Raw genomic sequence first — 18,819 nt, 5'->3', positions numbered from 1 at the left:
AGCAATTAATACCATTTAATACCATTACCACACCAAAAGTTCCATTCCACTATAGAGAATAGAGAATGGAAATTGACTTGGGCTTAAAGGTACTACAAATCAGAAAGATCGATACATTATTGACCATTGTACCGTCTTATTTGCAATACTAATAAAACCAAAAGAAAAGTCAATCATAACTTCAGTACATCCACAATGAACAGACTACATATGTTATCAGTAGATGAGGTTTCTCTACTTTCAAAAAAACACTTACAAAAGTGACTCTTGATAAATGTGGGATGTGTTGTATCATATTCTAGAGTTATTTTCAAACAAGTTTACTTGAAGCATAAACAATATATAGATATAAACAATATATTTCTGAATTCGGTAGACCAATATATTTCTGAATTCGGTAGACTCCAGTTTTGAACCAAGAGCTTCAAGGTTGAAATATACACTTTCAACCAAGAAAGATCATGGGAAACAGGCATAGTTTCAAACAATATATTTTCAAACAACACATTGCACAAGTCCTCACACATGCATAGTTTTTTTCCCATTAGGAATAAACAATTGTGTACAGAACTGTTTACAGTCTGGTGACATAATGAATACGAGAAAGCATACTTTAACTCCCTTCAAACTCCAGCATTAGTGTTGGAATTTGATTGAAAATGGTCTATAACCTTTAGAGATCATTATTAACTAATATATTGCTAACAATGTAACATAGCACATCTGTCATACTTGTATAGGAATTGCAACACTGATGTCAAGACATTAGTAAATGCACTGCCCGAAAATGTGATTTTATATGTAAATAGTCACATCTGAAATGCTGCAAGGAGCTGCATAAAACTTACATGTTAACTGCAATAATCCATGTTACCGCTATCCTAGAATCTGAAATTGGGCTACCATGACATTACATGCTTAAGCTTAAAGCCTTATGTATTCTCAAAGCAATCCGAAGTAGTTGAAGCTAAAACAAACGATGCTACATTTTTCATAGAACATGTTGGCCAAAATAGCACTACTCTAAATGAAAATAGCTCTCTAATGACTTGATGAACATGCAAGCATAAATATATAGTACCATAACAATTGAAGACAGCCTCTCAATAATAATTCTACAATAGTGAGTTGATTTCAGCAATTGAGTGGCACCAATGTGCAACACAGAAGTAGTGCGTCATGTGTACACACATTATCATACCAACAGACATGTGATACGCTATGCAGACACAAAGAATCAATTATTATTATGAACGGAAATCATATTGCAAAATTAAGACCTCAAAATACATAGGTTTCAAGTCTCCGTTTACACACCGGCTATTCTTATCGCAGAAAATGATGGGCCAATAAGTTTACACCGGAATATAATAGTTATTATTTGTTTATATATTCAACACAATTCCAAAACTAGATAATATGTTACCTACACTTCTAGTGTTCATAATTATACTTAAATGAACCGCAATGAATCTATCATGCATGCGATATATATTGTATATAAGTGCAACAAACATAGATCTTGAAACAATTTAACACTCATGCCCAGATTTAACTTTATTTCCATTTTTCATACACTGTTGTCGTGTAGGCGAAGAAAGAAAGCAGCCGACGGCACAGATGTAGCAATGCCATAATTGGACACGAAATAACTAAAATAATACCATCTAAATTGTTTCCAGCATAAACATGACAAGGTTTAGTTAAAGGAAAGTACACAAATGGCTTATACAGGTTGCTAGGCTTGCCCATTAATAGCATGATGAGCCGGCAATTGATTCTATTTCTAGCATAGAGTCATACATCATATCTAACTCTTACTTACGAATTATAATTGTGTAGTTTTGCACGAAATTTTGGAGGGAATGTGAAATACCATATAATTTTGGTCTTTCTATAATCAGTTTAATGTATATGATTCTCATGTCCAATAATAACTATAACATACAAGTCAGTCATAATTGAATGTATTGAAGTTAACTAAAGAATCATAATGAGCAGACTAACCTGCAAAACTTATGCTATAAATCCAATAATTTTCTCACTCTTCTCAAAATTCTAAAAAAAAACGTGTTCAACTTACAACAAAAGGCTAACCCAATAAAACCGTGCCGTAGAAAACAAAGGTTCAAGAAACATACAAAATACAGTGGCGATGTAGCAAAAGGATCACTGAAGAGAATATCGCCCATAGAAAGGTCACCCACCAAGCCAAAAACAATGCAACCTCCTTGAAAAAAGCAGAGCCAGGCAATGCCAATGGGAAATTTTCAAAGGAAGGACCATCAATCTGAGACAAGCCAAGAAAGGTGAGTACCAACACAGGAGGGCCAAGAAATTGCAAAACCACAAGACACAAGTAGTGATTATGCAGGAACATCTTTGCTCTACTGTAATCCAATTCAGGAACTTTGCCACCATGAAGTCTTTGGTACCAAGACAACAAAGCTTCATTGAGATACATTTGCAGGTTCGCCCTTAAAGCCACAATCTGCAACAAACTTGATCCCAACAAGCACCAGCGCCTAAAGTTGTCAAAATCAGATGGCGAGAACCCTACATTCCCTACCACTCTCTCAACATTACCAACTCCACTCCTTGTTGCACTATTTCCATTACTGTTATTGTAGTTTTTGTTTACAAAAATCTCAGCCAGCGGCGTAATCCACATCAAAGCAACAAAAATAAGCAAGATTTGATTCACATACAAGATCGTTCGGTTAAAAAACCCACAAGTTATCATCGACAAATTACAACGAATCTGATCAGTTCCAAGCCAAAAAGATCTTGCACTTCGTATAGCAGGAATGAACATAAAACAAGCAAGACAACCCATCATCACAGATATCAAAACCCTCCAAAACCCATCAACAGAAACCCCAAAATCAAAATCCAAAACCAAAGAAGCAACTTCAGGAACAAAAAACAATCCTAAAAAAACCCCTAAAACCCCAAAAACAACGCTTAATTGTTTCTCTGACCTCCTCGACGCAGATCTCTCAAAAGTAACCTTAACAAACAACATTCCCCAAGTATAAAGACTCAAAATTGATAACAAAATCGGAACAAAAACCCCATTTGCCAACAACCCATTATTGTCATCACAATCCAAAAACTTCTGAAGCAAAATAGCGAAAAGGGTAACAAAAGAAACAGTAAAAGCAACACAATACTGATCAATATAAAGACGAGATTGAAGGTGACTTTGATCAAGCCTGATTCTAAAGATCTGAGCATTGTTTTCGTCGAAATCGGGTTTTTCCTTTGACTTGTTCCTCTTTCGGAGCTCGGTGGTGGTTCCGTCGGTGCCGGGGCGGCGAATGGCGGCTTTGAGGCCATTGGATTGGGGTTGAGAATCGGGGTGGATGTAGGTTTGAAGAGCGTAGAGAAAGAGGATTGGGATTCTGAAGAAGGATAGGGTTAAAGCGAGGATTATGGAGAGTGATGCGTGGAGTAATGGGTTCTTGTAGAATAGAACGAACTCAAGCATTGTGACTGCTCTTTTGTTTTGTTGTTAACAGAGCTGGTGAAATGGCGTTACTTGGAGGCTTTGTTACTTATATGAAGACAAGTGTGCTTAGTTAATAGGAGTATTGTCTCATATTATTGGTCTTGTGCTTAGTTAATAAGAGTATTGTCTCATATTATTGGTCTTGTTCGGTTGTGCGGTCGTGAACTTAACTCAAGATCTGCTGTTTGAATCCCGACAACCACCAAAAAAGGTCTTATTCGTTTGTCTTCTTTTCATAAACCAAAAATGTAAAAAAATTAAAGACTCATTTTTATCTTCAAAATTTTCAAGCAACTCAATTTATTGTATGTTTGATACACAGACCACCTTGGAGTTAAGTTTTAGAAAATCCCGTTGAGTTACCGCGATTATAACATACAGACGTGCTATATTAAATATATGTTTAATCTCTATAAAAGAGATAGTCTCTTGCAATTTTTTTTATAGATAGATAAATTGGTCCCTCTGTTGATTTTAAGTCCAATTTGATTGGTTGATTATCCGTGTGTAAGGTTAAAGAGATGAAATGGTGATTACAAATGCCAATGTGGAAAACATTGTTGTGTCAATTTCTTAGGCTAAATTAGTTAATCTCTCATACTTTTTTTAATTTTGAATTATTTTTTAAAAGGCTTGTATTAGTCCCTTAGTAAGTTGTGTCAAATAAGTCCCTCTTAAAATATTTTATCCTTAATTATTTCGTTACATCCTAATCTTCTAATCACATCAAACTTAATTACTCCGATTGATAAAATGAGAGAAATCATGGCATAGAAACCGAACCACCATCTTATTTGACCTATCCGTCGTCGTTCAAAGTTGATCTTCCTCCATCTAAGGTTAATATTGCTGAATTTCAATTCCTTCCATTTAAGGTTAGTTTTGATTTTGTTCCTTTAATGGAAAGAATTGCATTCAATAGTCCCAACATCAGATGAAAGGGAAAGGACGGTGGGTAAGTCATACAAGGTAGTGGTTCGGTTTCCATGTGTTTTCTCCCATAGTCTCAAAATGAATTGTAAATGTTGATGGAAAAAATTAGGATTTAATGGAGTAAGTGGGAATAGAATATCCTTGGAGGGACAAATTTGAGCTTTTTCTAAAATGATTCAAAATTTTAAAAAATAAATAAATAAGAGGGACTAATTTACCTCTAAAAATCAAAACACCAAATTGCTTCCCCAAACTAAATTAATTAGCACATGTTTGCTTTCACGTTCAAATCCCACCCAACTGACATCCAAATGCATAGGGATTTGAATTGAGTGTAGTTTAACTGCATGTGGTCGACACGTATGGATCATTCGATCTTGATTGGAGAGTTTAGATTTTCAATTCGAACTTTAAATATGAGTCATCTGATCTTGATCGGACAATCCATATGTGATCGGTTGTAATATAGCCATACCTTCTAAATGCACACAACTCCAATATTTTTTTAATGACAAATGTTAGAATGTTAATATTTTGTCTCTTACCAAGATTCGAATCTTAGATCTTTAACCAAGTGAGCTAACTTTTCTCTACATCCCTCTTAATCACACTTTATTTATTGAAAAGAAGAGTTAGATTATATATATATATATATACATGTGTATAAATTTAAATCCTTATTCTTCAAATTCATTGAATTTCTTAGTTTTATTTTTTGTCAAGTAACCTATTGACCATAACTTTACCCTTTAAAGTGAATAAGCAAGGTATCTATGATTTGAACCTCAATTCGTACATATTACAATATCTCTACCAACTAATTTATCTTAAAAAAAACTGAGCTATACTCACAGGGATCAATCAAAAACTCAAACTCTTTGGTTTCTAAACTTTCTTTCTCTCATATTTGAACCATGGACTATACAAATGTAATAGATAGGTTATACACATTTTTTAATCGATCAAGTTAGTTTTTTTGTCAAATAGACTAGTGACCAAAATGTTACCGCTTAAGGTTAATAAGTATGGTATTAGGATTTGAACATTAGTTCCTACATATTGTAATATCTATACCAACTAAGTTATCTTAAAAAAAATAAGCTATGCTCACGAGGATCAATCAAATTAATTTCTAAACCTTTGTAAAAAAAAGTTAGTCTTTCTATCACACACATTGTTTGAAATCCAATAATCGAACTTAAAAGAATCATCTATTTTATTAAGAGACTAAAAAAAAGATAAAAGTCACTATTTTTTTGTAATCAATATAGCCAGTCTTCTATTTATTAAAAAATATATATTTAGGGTAAAGGGTTACGAACCTTAGGGCTCAACGAACATTTGTAAAAATATTTACATTCAAACCCAGAAACTCTTTAGTTCAAGACTTTTTTAAAGATATAAAGTTTATGTGAGTTGAGCTTAAGGGCTCATAAGATCAAAACAGACATCAAAACTCTGCAAACACTTATAATATATCATCTATCGGGTCATCATATCGACAACAAGAGTTAAACCTAAATCCTTACGTGAACTCTTTATCAACCTACCACTATATCAAACCCATGAAATTTAATAGGTTTTTTTTCCTGTAAAGACGCGGCTTTTTCCCAATTTTTTTGGTCACGTTCCAATTTCATGTGTGTTGTACTATGATTCAAAATTTGATGGATGGAGAATATTGTTGCTAAAAATATAAAAGATTTGTTTCAAATATATTTTGTGCTAAAAATATATTTATGGACAATAAATATATTTTTGTACCGTATGAAGAACGATTTGATGCAAATATATTTTGAAAGAGAATAATATATTTTTTATGCAAATATTCTTTTGAAGGAGAAAAAGAAACGTATGAGAGGAAACAACCGTGATCAAGAAGAAGCAGCGACTTATATTCCTTCAAACACCACCTCTGCTGACCTATATTCCTTTCGATATCATTGTCGAAATATTGTGTAGACTCCCGGTCAAGTTTCTTCTACAACTCCGCTGCATATGCAAGTCGTGGAATTCTCTAATCTCAATTGATCCCAAATTTGCTAAGAATCACCTTCGCATGTCAACCAAACACCGCCATCTCATCACAACGTCATGGACCCCCCCAAAAGAGTTAAGGGTTATGTCTTATCCACTTGATTCTGTTCCAATCCAATCTATTTTCACATCTAAAGCCACACAACTTGATTACTCTCCCAGTATTCCAAGTTATTGGGATGCCCGAATTGCTTCTTGCGATGGTCTCCTTTTTTCCGCAATCAATAAACGTCAAACTGTTCTGTGGAACCCTTGCATTAGAAAGAAAAGTAAAGAATTTACCCTCTTTAGAAATTCCATAAGAAGATGGTTTAACTAGAAATGCTTTTGGTTATGACCCTTTCATCGACAATTACAAGGTTGTTAGTGTGTTCTGTTATGATTGGCATTCTTTCAGCAAAACTCAAGTTAAAGTTCATACTTTGGGCACAGACTCTTGGAGTAGGATTAAGGACCTCCCTGCTATGACTCCTTATTATGGTCACATGGGAATATTCATAAGTGGCACAGTTAATTGGTTGACATATTACGATTCAAATGACTTGTCTACCATTGTTTCTCTTCATTTGGGGAAGGAATCTTATCAAGAAATACCGTTGCCTGATTATGGAAATTTTGATATGTTGACCTTGGGTGTAATGAGGGAATGCTTGTGCATATTTTCTAGAAAAAGTTCTCATTCTTCTCTTGATGTTTGGCTTATGAAGGAATACGGATATAAGGAGGAGTCTTGTATTAAATTGATTTGTCTTTCTTACTTTGGTGATTCTGGTTACTTTTTTACAAAGATATTATATACTTCGGAGGACGACAAGCATGTGCTGCTTGTCTTCAAAGAGAAAGAGAATTTGAAGTGGGTTGTTTATGATTCCAAAAATGATATATAAAGAATTTCAAGACTTGAGTTGGGTAGATTCAAAAGTCTACATTCAAAGTTTGATATCACCTTAATTATAATATTAAGATGTAGAACATTGAACATGTTTCAATCCAAATTTTTATCTTGATTTTTGTTTATGTTATATTATTTGAAGTTATGTTTGTTTTGAGCATGTTGATGTTATTTTATTTGATGTTATGTTTGTTTTAAGTGTTGGCAGTTCATGGATCATTGTTAATTAATAGTGAATGAAATTTGCAGCTTGAGAAATTGCTTTGTTATTTTCATTTGTATTATAATTAGATGGACTAGGATCAGTTTATAGAAATAAAGATTTAGAACATTGAATTAGGGGTGTTTAAAATCAAACCAACCAAATAGAAAAATCACAAATCAAACCAATCCAAATCGAAACGGCAAAAAACTGCACTTGGTTCGGATGAATTTGGATGACTTTTGCACTGAACCGCACGGTTCGGTTCGGTTTGCGGTTTGCATCTCAGCAACCGAACCAAAACAAACCGCAAGAATAATAAATATTACTTAAATATGTACTAGTCCAATTACATAACTCAAGAATAATCTCTTTTGATTCAATTTTTTCATTGTTGCACCATTAGGTTCGATTCTAATTCCTTTCCATCTCTTTCAATTCATTTACAGAGATGAATTTATATCCTTTACTTCCTAATAATTTGCTTCATGCTTATGTTTCTTCTTAATTTTACCTATTTTGATATAAGTTTTACCTAATATTTTATCATATAAACATCAAAATAAAATGTCCTATGTTTATTTTGTAACAAGTTGCCAATATTAGAGTTAATGTAATATTTTTTATCTCACGATAAACCGCACAAACCGAACCAATCCAAACCGCATTAGTTTGGTTTAGTTTGGATGACTTTTTAAAAATCAACCGAACCAAACCAAACCGCATGTTTTTTTTATTTCGCGGTTTGGATGACATTTTTGCTCAAAACTGAATCAAACCGCACCGCAAACGCCCCTACATTGAACATCACTCTTCCTCAAAAGTGAGAGATTGCAGGTTCGTTTTCTTAAACTTTCATTCATACTTAGAGATCTTTCTAATGATTAAATTATTACTTCACAAATTTTTATGAGGGTATATTTGTAAAAATATTCAAAAAATTACAACAACTAATAATTGTCTTGGTTTTGATGATTTTTGATTTCTCTTCTTATAAAAAAGATCGGAGGGAGTATAATATAAAAGGAAGAAAACGCAGCATAGAGGTGCATGTTAAGTTGAATGGGATATAAAACAAGTGAATGAGTTTATCAACCTTAAATAATAACTAAACATATTTCAAATGGAATTTTGCTCATTACTCAAATGGTTTCGCTCATTCCCAAAGTAAAAGTCCAAAATGCCCCTACACATGTTAAGTTGAATGGGATATAAAACAAGTGAATGAGTTTATCAACCTTAAATAATAACTAAACATATTTCAAATGGAATTTTGCTCATTACTCAAATGGTTTCGCTCATTCCCAAAGTAAAAGTCCAAAATGCCCCTACACATGTTAACATGAGCTAGTTATAATGTGTACTTATGTTAAGTCTAGCTACGTGACTTAACATGCGCTAGTGTATTCTGACTCACGCTAGTTGGCCGGTGCAGAACTGAAGAATAAAACGTTTTTTTGACCCGTGGTCAGTTTTTCAACATTCAATCCACACGTTTTTAACACTATTTTACACATTTTTTAGAATAAAGTTAATAAAAAAAATTAGAATAAAGTTAATAAAAAAAATTAGAATAAAGGCCTAAATGTAACCAAAAAATAAGAATAAAGGCCTAATTGAAAATTATTTAGTGCATAGGTTTCATATGCACTAAATGCAGTCAAAAAACTCAATAAAAGTGTTGAATAACCGACCAAAGTCCAAAAAACGTGTTCTTGACCACCTGCCAAACTGGCGTGAGTTAACTCACGCGAGTGTTAATTCTTGGCTCAAGAACACACGTTTTTTTTGACTTTGTTCAATGCATTTTAATTGTTTTTACACGTTTTTGTTAAGTTTTTACACGTTTTTTGACCCTATTTATGGTAGATATAACCTATGTTACAATCTCCCCCCTATAAATACACCTCTAAACTTCCCCATTTCCTCACATCATCTCACATTCTCACTCTCCTCCTCACTCTCTCCCCCCATGAATCTCGTTCATTTCCTTCTTTTTTTCCTTCTTTATTTTGGTGTAAAAAGAGAAAGAATGATAAGTAGTGGGAATGATGGGGAAAAGATAAGTAGTGAGCAGCTTTCTTGGAAAAAGAACATGATTGGGTAAAACTAAATGTGCAAATTTAGTTTTACCTCAAGAAGCTAGGTTTTCTGGTGGTTTTATTTTAGGTAGGTTTTCTGGTGGTTTTTATTTTTTCGCAGATTTAGTTTTACCCCATTGTAAATGTAATAAGAATTATATTAATAAAATGATATTTTATATCTATTATTTTTGTTTCTTTATTTTTGTTAATTGTTGCATTTATTTTATGATTGATTGCGTGCGTATTGAATTAAAAATTCGAGTAAAGTCAATAAATAAATTAGAATAAATTCAGCGAATTTGAATAAAAATTGCGACAGTGTGAATTCGAATAAAAAAGTCTAATTAAGGTTTCGTTACATCACATAAACGACATGTATGTTAGCAATTACATTACATTACATGCACCTTCCAACTACAATAATTATCTTGCCTCTGAATGGGGCAAATTCGAACTTGCTAAGCAGCAGGACTCCAACATACGATCAACATCTTGAATGATGATATTCAAGTGTCAAAAGAATGAGGTGCATTCCTTGACACTTGAATATCATCGTTCAAGATGCTTACTAATGTTGGAGTCTTGCCGATTAACAAGTTTGAATTGCCCCATCTAGAGTAAGACAATTGTTGTAGTTGGAATGTGCATTCCTACTACAACAATTGTCTTACCTTTGAATGGGGTAAATTCAAACTTGCTAAACAACAGGACTCAAGCATTTCGCCCCGCATTCATGTTTTTCCTTTGAAAAAAATAAATTTTTGTTCGGTTTGCTTTAGATGATGATATTCAAGTGCCAACGAAATGAGGTTCATTCCTTGACACTTAATACCTTCATCTAAACCAGCATAACAAGAATTTAATCTTTTCGAAGGAAAAACATGAACGTTGGGCGAAATGCTTGAGTCATGGCCGTTTGGCAAGTTTGAATTATCCAATTTCAGAGGTAAGACAATTGTTGTAGTTGGAATGCACCTTACCCTAACTAATGACGATCTTTTGGCGGAATCAAGCTGTTGATGATATCTTCAGTTGATCTCAGCAACGTCACCCGCATATCCATCCACTGGAACATGTTGTGCTCCCAAAACATGCTCGTCACGTTTTCGTCGTTCGTTAATTCCACCCAAGTGAATGATATTCTCCCCCCGTCGAGCGTTGGACGTTAACCAAACATATTCCACCCTCCTTGTGTCTTTGGGGTTGACTCTTTGGTTGAGTTCATTCAGTTGATCCTTGAGACCTCTTAACGTTACATCAAGGCACCGAACTTCAACCTCTGAGGTTCTCCGCCGTTGAATTCTGCATGAACGTCGATCACCCCTGCCATTGCTTCAAATCTACACAATAAGAAATTAAACACAATCAATGAAAAACTCATTCCAACATAAACCCTAAAAATGATAACTACAACATAAACATGCAAACATCTAAATAATTAAGCAATATTACTCATTTGCATGTAACATTGGCTCATATCTTGCAAAAAAAATAAAAATTAAACAAACCCTATATCTAAAAAAATCTAATCTAAGTGTAAAAAATCTAACATAGTATCTAAACATCATAACAATTAAGAAGTCATTTACATGTAACATTCTATTATTTCTTGCAAAAAAAAATTAAAATTTTAACAAAACAATAAACCTAAAAAATTATAGATTAAGTGAAAAAATCTATCATACCAACATAATTTAAGTGAAAACTTACTTGTTCTTGTTGTTGGAGTGTTGTTTGATTTGAAGTTGAAGGAATTTTGGAGTTGGATAATTTGAGAGAAAAATGAGATTTGTGTGTGTGTTGTTTGAAAATGAGGCAGAATGAGGTTCTATTTGGGCTAATTACAGCACATAGCGTGACTTAAGTTACGTTTCTATTATAACTAGCGCAGCTTAAGTCAGCTACGCATGTTAACATGCGTAGGGGCATGTTAACATGCGTAGGGGCATTTTGAACTTTTACTTTGGGAATGAGCAGAACCATTTGGATAATGAGCGGAATTCTTCCAAATGTGGGCTTTCTGTAACACACATTTCAAGACACCCTCTTCTATTGGTTCAAATTCATACGGTCCCACTAAATTATGTGTGTTAGGATGTGTGTCCTGGAGAGTGTGTGTTTATCATTATTCATGTAACATTATTCATGTAACAATAGTTTCATAACCTATTTTACCTATGTTCAAGGCAGTGCATTTCCTATTCAAGTAAAATATTTCATCACAGCACATAAATATATAGTTCAACAACAATGATTTCACCCAATAAAAATTAAACAGCAAAAACCAAAAACTATGCCAAAGTACTCAAAATTGGCAACTGCAGGCAGTGTGTCAACACTAGTTGTAATGTTTGTGGAAAGAACTCAAAAATTGGTGTGCTTGTTGGAGGAAGAGCCTCTTCAATCTTGTTTGTAGCATAGTTCATTAAATTTTTAAGACAAGTTTATTTGATTTGTCCTGATTCTGCAGAGAACAGTTGTAAATTGATACGATTTTCATTGCTGTAATGTGGAAAAGAACTCAAAAATTGGTGTGCTTGTTATTTGTAGAACCCTTCCATTATCACTTTTTATTATTGTATTTCTTCAGGAAGCTGCAGGTTTTTTAAAATAATGAATCTGCAAGAATTATTATTTTTTTCTTTCTGAACAAGCAAGAGCTGTTACTTGTAATCCAGGACTTGTGTTAACACTCCTAGAATACAATATATTACTCTTTGTTTCTAGCATACCTCCTTTGTGTAGTGTATATTCAACACATGAGGATCAACAAAGGCAATGATGCCTGTGTATAAAATAAATAATACAATCACATGAGAATTAACAGATTATAACTTGTAGATCCTGACATAATGCATATTGGAGTTTGCCTTCTCTGTATGAGTATTTGAAACTTGTCTTTCCATCATGGTGGCTATGTTTTGTTACCATTATGTATTTTTCTCTGATTTTAATGATACGTGCTAAACATATATATAACATACTGATGAAATGAAACGTCCGTTGGACAGTGTGTAATTCTCATGTTTTATTTGTCGTGTTCATAAATGTCCGTTGAAGTGCTGTGCAAATTATAAGGTCTAATGCATACATATTTTTTATAGAGACCGAATTATATAACCGAGTCATTCATTCAGTTTAGTCATACATTTCAATCAATGATCCGTTAGTTCGACCAATGACCATATGATCCCATGACCTTATCAAATTGATGATGAGTCAGGCCAATAAGTCCCCTGAGTTGCAGTAATTTTGATTGAAGAAATGATGTGAGCAGGGAGCATTTCATAATGTACAACAAATTCAAGAACAATTCGTAATATGTTTCAATGACTAAAGAATTTATTAATTGTCAAAAGCAACGTGTTTCAAAAACCAAATACGACGCATAATGTTGCAATTTGCTAGGATTGTCATCTGCTTTGACAGCTTCTACTTTATAAGCCTCATTCCAAGTTTCTATTTCATAAGCATCATTCCAGGAAGAAAAAAATTAATGGAGGGTCGACGGTATTGCCCCCACAGCATGATATCAATCTCTTCCAAGTAAAGCATTGAAACTAGATTTCGAGGGTATCTCCACAAACATGGTATCTCTATTCAAAGTTCCAACTTGTAGATCTAGTTTACCACTCCATCTGAGAGAATTGTTTTCCCATTAAAGTATGTTATTATCATGATGGTTTGCATCAAATTGATTCATCTTTCCAAGTTTCTTGAGCATTTCCCTTTGGAATAAGATTGACCGAGGCAACACCATATATCAGAACTATGTTGGTTGATTTCCCTTCAATCATAGTGTCTTTATATGCAAAGGCTTTAAATGCTTTCTTTAAGTCTTACTCATCTTTTCAAAACGAGCAAAGTCATAAAAAATGGCGACCGCATTGTTTATGGTGTACATTTGGTCACAATGCCGCTTCAAAATCTGTAGGAATCTTTGCAGCAAAATTCACTTGCAAGTTGCATCTCGACACCTTCCATCACCTCAATTTTGGCAGGAGTCTCTTATGATTCTGTCACCACGACATTGTTCTCATCTTCACCTTGTTCTCATCATCATCATCAAGGTGCGAAATTATAAATGTCAATCTTTCAAATTCCTCACCTCTTGGTTATTTGAATCATGACAGAAACCCATAATAGCACTATCAATGGAGTCTCCAAAGATGTTTTCATCTTTGAATTTCTCAGTGCCCTACTTCTCGCCTGATTTTGCTTTAGTTTCTTCTTTTTTTTTGGATTTCAACCTCTTTTGTACTCTGAAAATTTATAATTGTTAAAAAGAAAAGAAACTCATCTATAATTAACTTATTTGTTACGAGGAATATGCTATTCATAAAATTTCAAGGATGGATAGACTAATTTTTCTCCAATTTATTTTCATTTATAATCATGCATTTACACAGCAAAATCAAACAGCTAATAGACTAATACAATTTCATTCCAGATTAGTATGACGTGATCGAACGGCTTCAGGACTCTCACCTAAAATATCCCCTAACTTATACACAGCCATCTCAAACAACACAAACAGTGCACCTTCATACACACTCCCCATAGGAAGCAACGGTCTTGATTTCACATCCTCTTCATCTTTATCATTCGCCATAGTCTTTGCAGGCACGTAAGCCACCACACTAGCATGCTTCACACAGGACCCTGTCTCTGGCTGAGCAGTCAGAAGAAGCACTCTTCCACCGTTGGATCGTGCTACTGAGCATATAGCATCGACAGTGGAGAAGCCGCCTGGACCAGCGGAGGCAATGAGGAGATCATTGGTGGTGATTGGAGGAGTGGTCATGTCGAAGACTAGGTGGGCTGAGAGGCCCAGATGGGCTAAGCGCATGCAGAAGGCTTTGAGCATTAGGCCTTCGCGGCCAACACCGTAGAGGAAAACGCGGCCGTTTTGAGAGGAGATGGTGGAGAGTTCGGTTAGTAAGAGGTCAAGTGGTGGTGGGTATGGATGAGTGGGGGTTGAAAATATGGAGGATATTTGGTTGCAGATTTGTGTGGCCACTGAAGCCATATCTTCTTGAGAAACAGAACTAGAAGAAGCCATTACTTTCTTCACTCCCCACACTATGACGTTTTATCTGTGACTGTGTTTTGTTTTTATTCCATTCTGTCTATGTCTGAGGGCCACAGAAAATTGATTTATTTTTGTGACACTTCAAAAAATACATGGATATATACATTTTTGAATAGGATAAAAACTAAACTAATACAAGATATCAAACTTCTGTACATATTTTTATGGGCAAACTAAAGTTGTAAGATTACATAATTGCAAGATAATTGAGATTTGTTTTAGGGGTTGACAAATGGTTAAGGGATCCATATATCTACCACTTGTGTCGTTGATAAATTTCTGTACATATTTTATTCAATAGATCTTCTGAATTGTGAAATTAACTTATAACTTCAAATGATTATCGCATCTTAATTATTATTTACCACTTAACTAGCTATCGAGAATATATCAGACACTAACTAATATAGCTGGGAATTAACTGTCTAACTAACTTCAGCTTTCTGTCAAAGAAAACAATAGATTCAACTCTGAGCTGTACTGTAACACCTTATTTCCTCTGTTTCTTCGGATCTCAACTCTCTTGGATATATTATACACACTAGAGGATGCCAAACTAGTATCATTTTTTTAAATTCATTCTTGAAAGCATCCAATTCTAACCCATTTTAGAAGACACCAGTCACTGCAGGAAAAATCTTGCAGCAGAAAGTTCCATTGTCTACTTGGCGCTCAACAGAATCTAATGCAGCAAATCACCCAAGTCTAAATGGATCATGTAAGTTTCGACGAACATACCAAGTGGAAAAAGAAGCTTTTTATACATGAATGACACAATAAATCAGTTAATTGGTCAGCTATTTCCTTTCCATAAATACAAAAAGTAATGAAACCACCAAGTGGGTTTTATTCATCAAACAGTATTTAATAAACACTTAGTTGGAGGAATTGAACAGAAGCCATTTCCCCCCGATGTCAATCTCCTTTACTTAGCACTCACTGGAGAAGATGAGTCGGATTTCTTCTCCTCAGCAAGCACGGTATTACGATTATTCTCCTTGTCACTTCCATTCTCTAGAAGAGCAGCCTGCTTTCTCAGTTCTTTAACTTGAAGGAATTCATCATAGTGGGCCCTTCGGTGCTCTTTAAATCTACAACTTGCATCTGTTTTAGAATCAAAACATCAGGTTTGGTAATTCATTATTGAAAAAGCCAGACTCATTACATATACTAGAATTACATATACCCTTCGGTTTTGGTAATTTTCAGAAAAAGGTCGCAGTGAGGGTCAAATATGCATGTTCTATCCTAATTTATTCAGATGCAAAACCAACTTGTTTAATATTTTCTAAACTCACCGCCGCTATACAAGCATTCTTGAAGTCTGAAGCAGCCTTAAAGTGATAAATATAACTCAATACATTGTTGATATTTGATAGCTAAGATGTTCCTATAAACATACATAATTCTAAGCTTAGCAATGCTTTGATGTGTATCCACTTTATGGCGGTAATGGCAATAATGATCTTTGTTAGACACACTAAATGAATAATAGTACCTTCATCACTTTGTTCTACTGCATCTGCCTCATCCTCAGATGATGTCCAGCCATCAGATTGCCTAGTTTTTTTCCTTCTGCAAGAGTCCGCTTTATCAAAAGCAGTTTCTTCAGCATTTGCTGGGTCGGTTTTCTGACCGTCACATTCATCATCATACCCTCCTCTTCCAGGAGATTGAGAGCCTAAAAAATGAAGCTACTCAGATGAAAAGTAGCTGCACATGAAGTAGCTTTTAATCTAGAAGTAAATAACAGGCTTGACAATAATATTACAAAAAAAGATTTTCATCAAACTCCATGAACAGAAACTTGCATTATACCAGTAAAGCAGTTTTTTCATTTATAAACTTAAGTGCGCGGAACACAAACTGAAGTTTTGAATTTAATACCCACTATGAGAAGATAAATTCAACATTACAGTTCAAGGATGTAAAAATATTATGATTTTCCTGCTAATGTTATTCAATAGATAGTCGTATGATATCCATACAGACTCATTCTGATAAACAAAAGAAAATTTAAAGGACATGAAGTTTAACTAATCTTCTGTACATACTGTCATCTTCCAGCATAGGATGGTAAGGAGTCTTAGGCTCGGTAATTTTTTGCCTCACAGGCTTGTTTGCTTCAATGTTTTCAATATTAACTTCATCCCATCTCACACGTCCCCTGTAATGATAAAACAAACGAAGGTTCATAATACTACAATTGCTTCTCAGTTCATCCAAAAGGAACAGATTCCTTGGTTTAACTTATTACGATATATTATATAAAATATACAAAATACTGGGAGTTCAAACTTAAGTCAAATTTAATTCATCTAAAGGTTTGAGTAGTGGAATTAGCTTTTTCTAGATGTAAAGGAAACCTAACATAGATCCATAATGGGTGCAACCCTTCCCCAGATTCATTCATGATGGGATTATTACAAGACCAAGTTACCCTTTTACGCACCCCTACCCCTACAAAAATAAATAAATAAAAAATAAAACAAATAAAAAAAGCAGAGGCAACATTACTCTTGTGGTCTCTTAACTTAATTTCAGGTAACAATTTGGTCATTTATAATTTTTTCACGTCCTTTTGGTCCATGTGCATATGGAATTTCAAGCTTCAAATCTATGGTCTTTCATCCATGTTTGCATATGAATCTTATATTTAAAGCTTGAAAATTCATATGCCAACGGATCAATAGGACCAAATGAGTTGAAAAAGGATAAAAGACTAAACCATTATCTGAAATAAAGTTAAAGGTTTGCGAAAAGCAGAGTGGTAGTATTACTTCATTTTGGTGGAAGGAAGAGCTCTTCAAAGTACAAACACCAAATGTATGCAAAGCTAGTTCCAAGTCACACTGTCAACTGGGAAAAACATAAAAGTTCACATTGTAAGTCCTTGAGCTTCAAAAACACAAGCTATGAAAAGAAAAAAACAAGAAAGAAAACGGAAGAAAAGGTCGATCAAAATCCATGCAGAAATTAACTTAGAATGACAAAGCAATTACAAATATGAATGTGAACGGAAAATTCAATGAAGCGTGAAAGGGAATTTCACAAGATAACCATTCCAAAAAGAAATGGCCAGCACTATCAACTAGTAACATTGATAGAATCGTCTTTTGGTACATACTATACCAACACTAATAGTATGATGATTTTATTCTATTACACATGAGAGCAACTCTTGCATGGTCACAAGCATTTGAAAACATATATATACATACATATTCATATCTTTTAATTATTTTAAAAATATACATATTTTATTCTTTTCTCGAATGTGTCCAAATATTTGTGACCAATTAACTATTTTCCTACATATATGATTACATTTGATCCTACTTCTTCTATATGAGCTTAAAACTGTACTATATTCATCATCATCCTAATCAACCTGAATAATATATTGCATCATGCAGTTATAATATCCAAAACTCTGATTTGTAACAAATTCTTGTAAAAATGCAAAATCAACAGATTCCACAAAGATAACATTAGCAATAGGAAAGCATTTGCATTACACGATAAGAAATGCAAAATACCGGAATCGAACATCAGAAACCATGTCAATCACAGAATGCTAAATCCAAACCTGTGATTCTTCTTCAATAAAACAAGACAAAAAATCATGATCCAGTGCAAAAAAAAACATGAAAGTATGCACGAGTGAGCATTTTTCGTGCATTTTATCGGTAAACAAAAAGCTAAGATGAACGAATTGAAAATTGAAAGAGGAAGCGATGATTAGACTTTAGAGAGAGAAAGAGTTGTACCTTGAAATTGAAATTGAATGGCGATGTTTAACTGGGATCTGTTACAGAGTGCTAAAATGCGTGTAAATAAATAAATAAATATAGGGTTAATTAAATTTTTAATCCCTATAAATATTTACAATTTTGTTTTTAGTCCCTACAAAATAAAATCACACTATTTAGTCCTTATAAAATTTTCCATCATCATTTTTAGTCCCTATAAAATTTTCCATCAGCACTTTTGTTCCCTGTAAAAAATTTCCATCAACAATTTTGATCCCTAAAATGCTTAAGGAAAATGTCGCAGGGACTAAAAATT

At 33.9% G+C, this 18,819-nt stretch overlaps 3 protein-coding genes across 6 annotated transcripts; all 3 read right to left on the bottom strand.

Annotated features, from left to right (window-relative positions):
• Nucleotides 1-1,854: 1,854 nt before the first annotated feature.
• Nucleotides 1,855-3,548, bottom strand: LOC25485092 (uncharacterized). The gene has a single exon (XM_013614243.3). The coding sequence runs from the start codon at nt 3,488-3,490 to the stop codon at nt 2,129-2,131; it is 1,362 nt and encodes a 453-aa protein (XP_013469697.1). The 5' UTR covers nt 3,491-3,548; the 3' UTR covers nt 1,855-2,128.
• Nucleotides 3,549-14,003: 10,455 nt separating this feature from the next.
• On the bottom strand, nt 14,004-14,794 carry LOC25485090 (3-hexulose-6-phosphate isomerase). Its single transcript, XM_013614241.3, has one exon. It carries the CDS (start codon nt 14,719-14,721, stop codon nt 14,101-14,103), a length of 621 nt encoding a protein of 206 aa, XP_013469695.1. The 5' UTR covers nt 14,722-14,794; the 3' UTR covers nt 14,004-14,100.
• Nucleotides 14,795-15,493: 699 nt separating this feature from the next.
• Nucleotides 15,494-18,629, bottom strand: LOC25485089 (protein phosphatase inhibitor 2). Of its 4 annotated transcripts, none has more exons than XM_024769528.2 (6): nt 18,522-18,573; nt 18,291-18,351; nt 17,532-17,610; nt 16,806-16,918; nt 16,250-16,432; nt 15,494-15,855 (listed from the first exon to the last, which is right to left on the bottom strand). In XM_024769528.2, exons 3-6 carry the CDS (start codon nt 17,534-17,536, stop codon nt 15,677-15,679), a joined length of 480 nt encoding a protein of 159 aa, XP_024625296.1. In that variant the 5' UTR covers nt 17,537-17,610; nt 18,291-18,351; nt 18,522-18,573; the 3' UTR covers nt 15,494-15,676. The 4 variants fall into 4 exon arrangements, with proteins under 4 accessions (XP_024625296.1, XP_024625300.1, XP_013469693.1 ...); XM_024769532.2 differs by having other exon boundaries at nt 18,291-18,348; nt 18,522-18,539; XM_013614239.3 differs by lacking the exon at nt 18,291-18,351 and having other exon boundaries at nt 18,522-18,629.
• Between the last annotated feature and the right edge of the window lie 190 nt (nt 18,630-18,819).

Source organism: Medicago truncatula, chromosome 1, assembly GCF_003473485.1.
Source record: "Medicago truncatula cultivar Jemalong A17 chromosome 1, MtrunA17r5.0-ANR, whole genome shotgun sequence".
NCBI lineage: Eukaryota > Viridiplantae > Streptophyta > Magnoliopsida > Fabales > Fabaceae > Medicago > Medicago truncatula.
This window is presented reverse-complemented; position numbering and strand designations above follow the sequence as displayed.

What these genes read in the sequence shown, in the direction of transcription:
- LOC25485092 (XM_013614243.3), bottom strand. Translation starts at nt 3,490, where the DNA reads ATGCTTGAGTTCGTTCTATTCTACAAGAACCCATTACTCCACGCATCA.
- LOC25485090 (XM_013614241.3), bottom strand. Translation starts at nt 14,721, where the DNA reads ATGGCTTCTTCTAGTTCTGTTTCTCAAGAAGATATGGCTTCAGTGGCC.
- LOC25485089 (XM_013614239.3), bottom strand. An exon ending in TCCTATGCTGGAAGATGACA is followed by an intron (nt 16,433 to 16,805) that starts GTATGTACAGAA and finishes TTCATTTTTTAG; the next exon opens with GCTCTCAATCTCCTGGAAGA. An exon ending in AGTAGAACAAAGTGATGAAG is followed by an intron (nt 15,856 to 16,249) that starts GTACTATTATTC and finishes ATTCTAAAACAG; the next exon opens with ATGCAAGTTGTAGATTTAAA.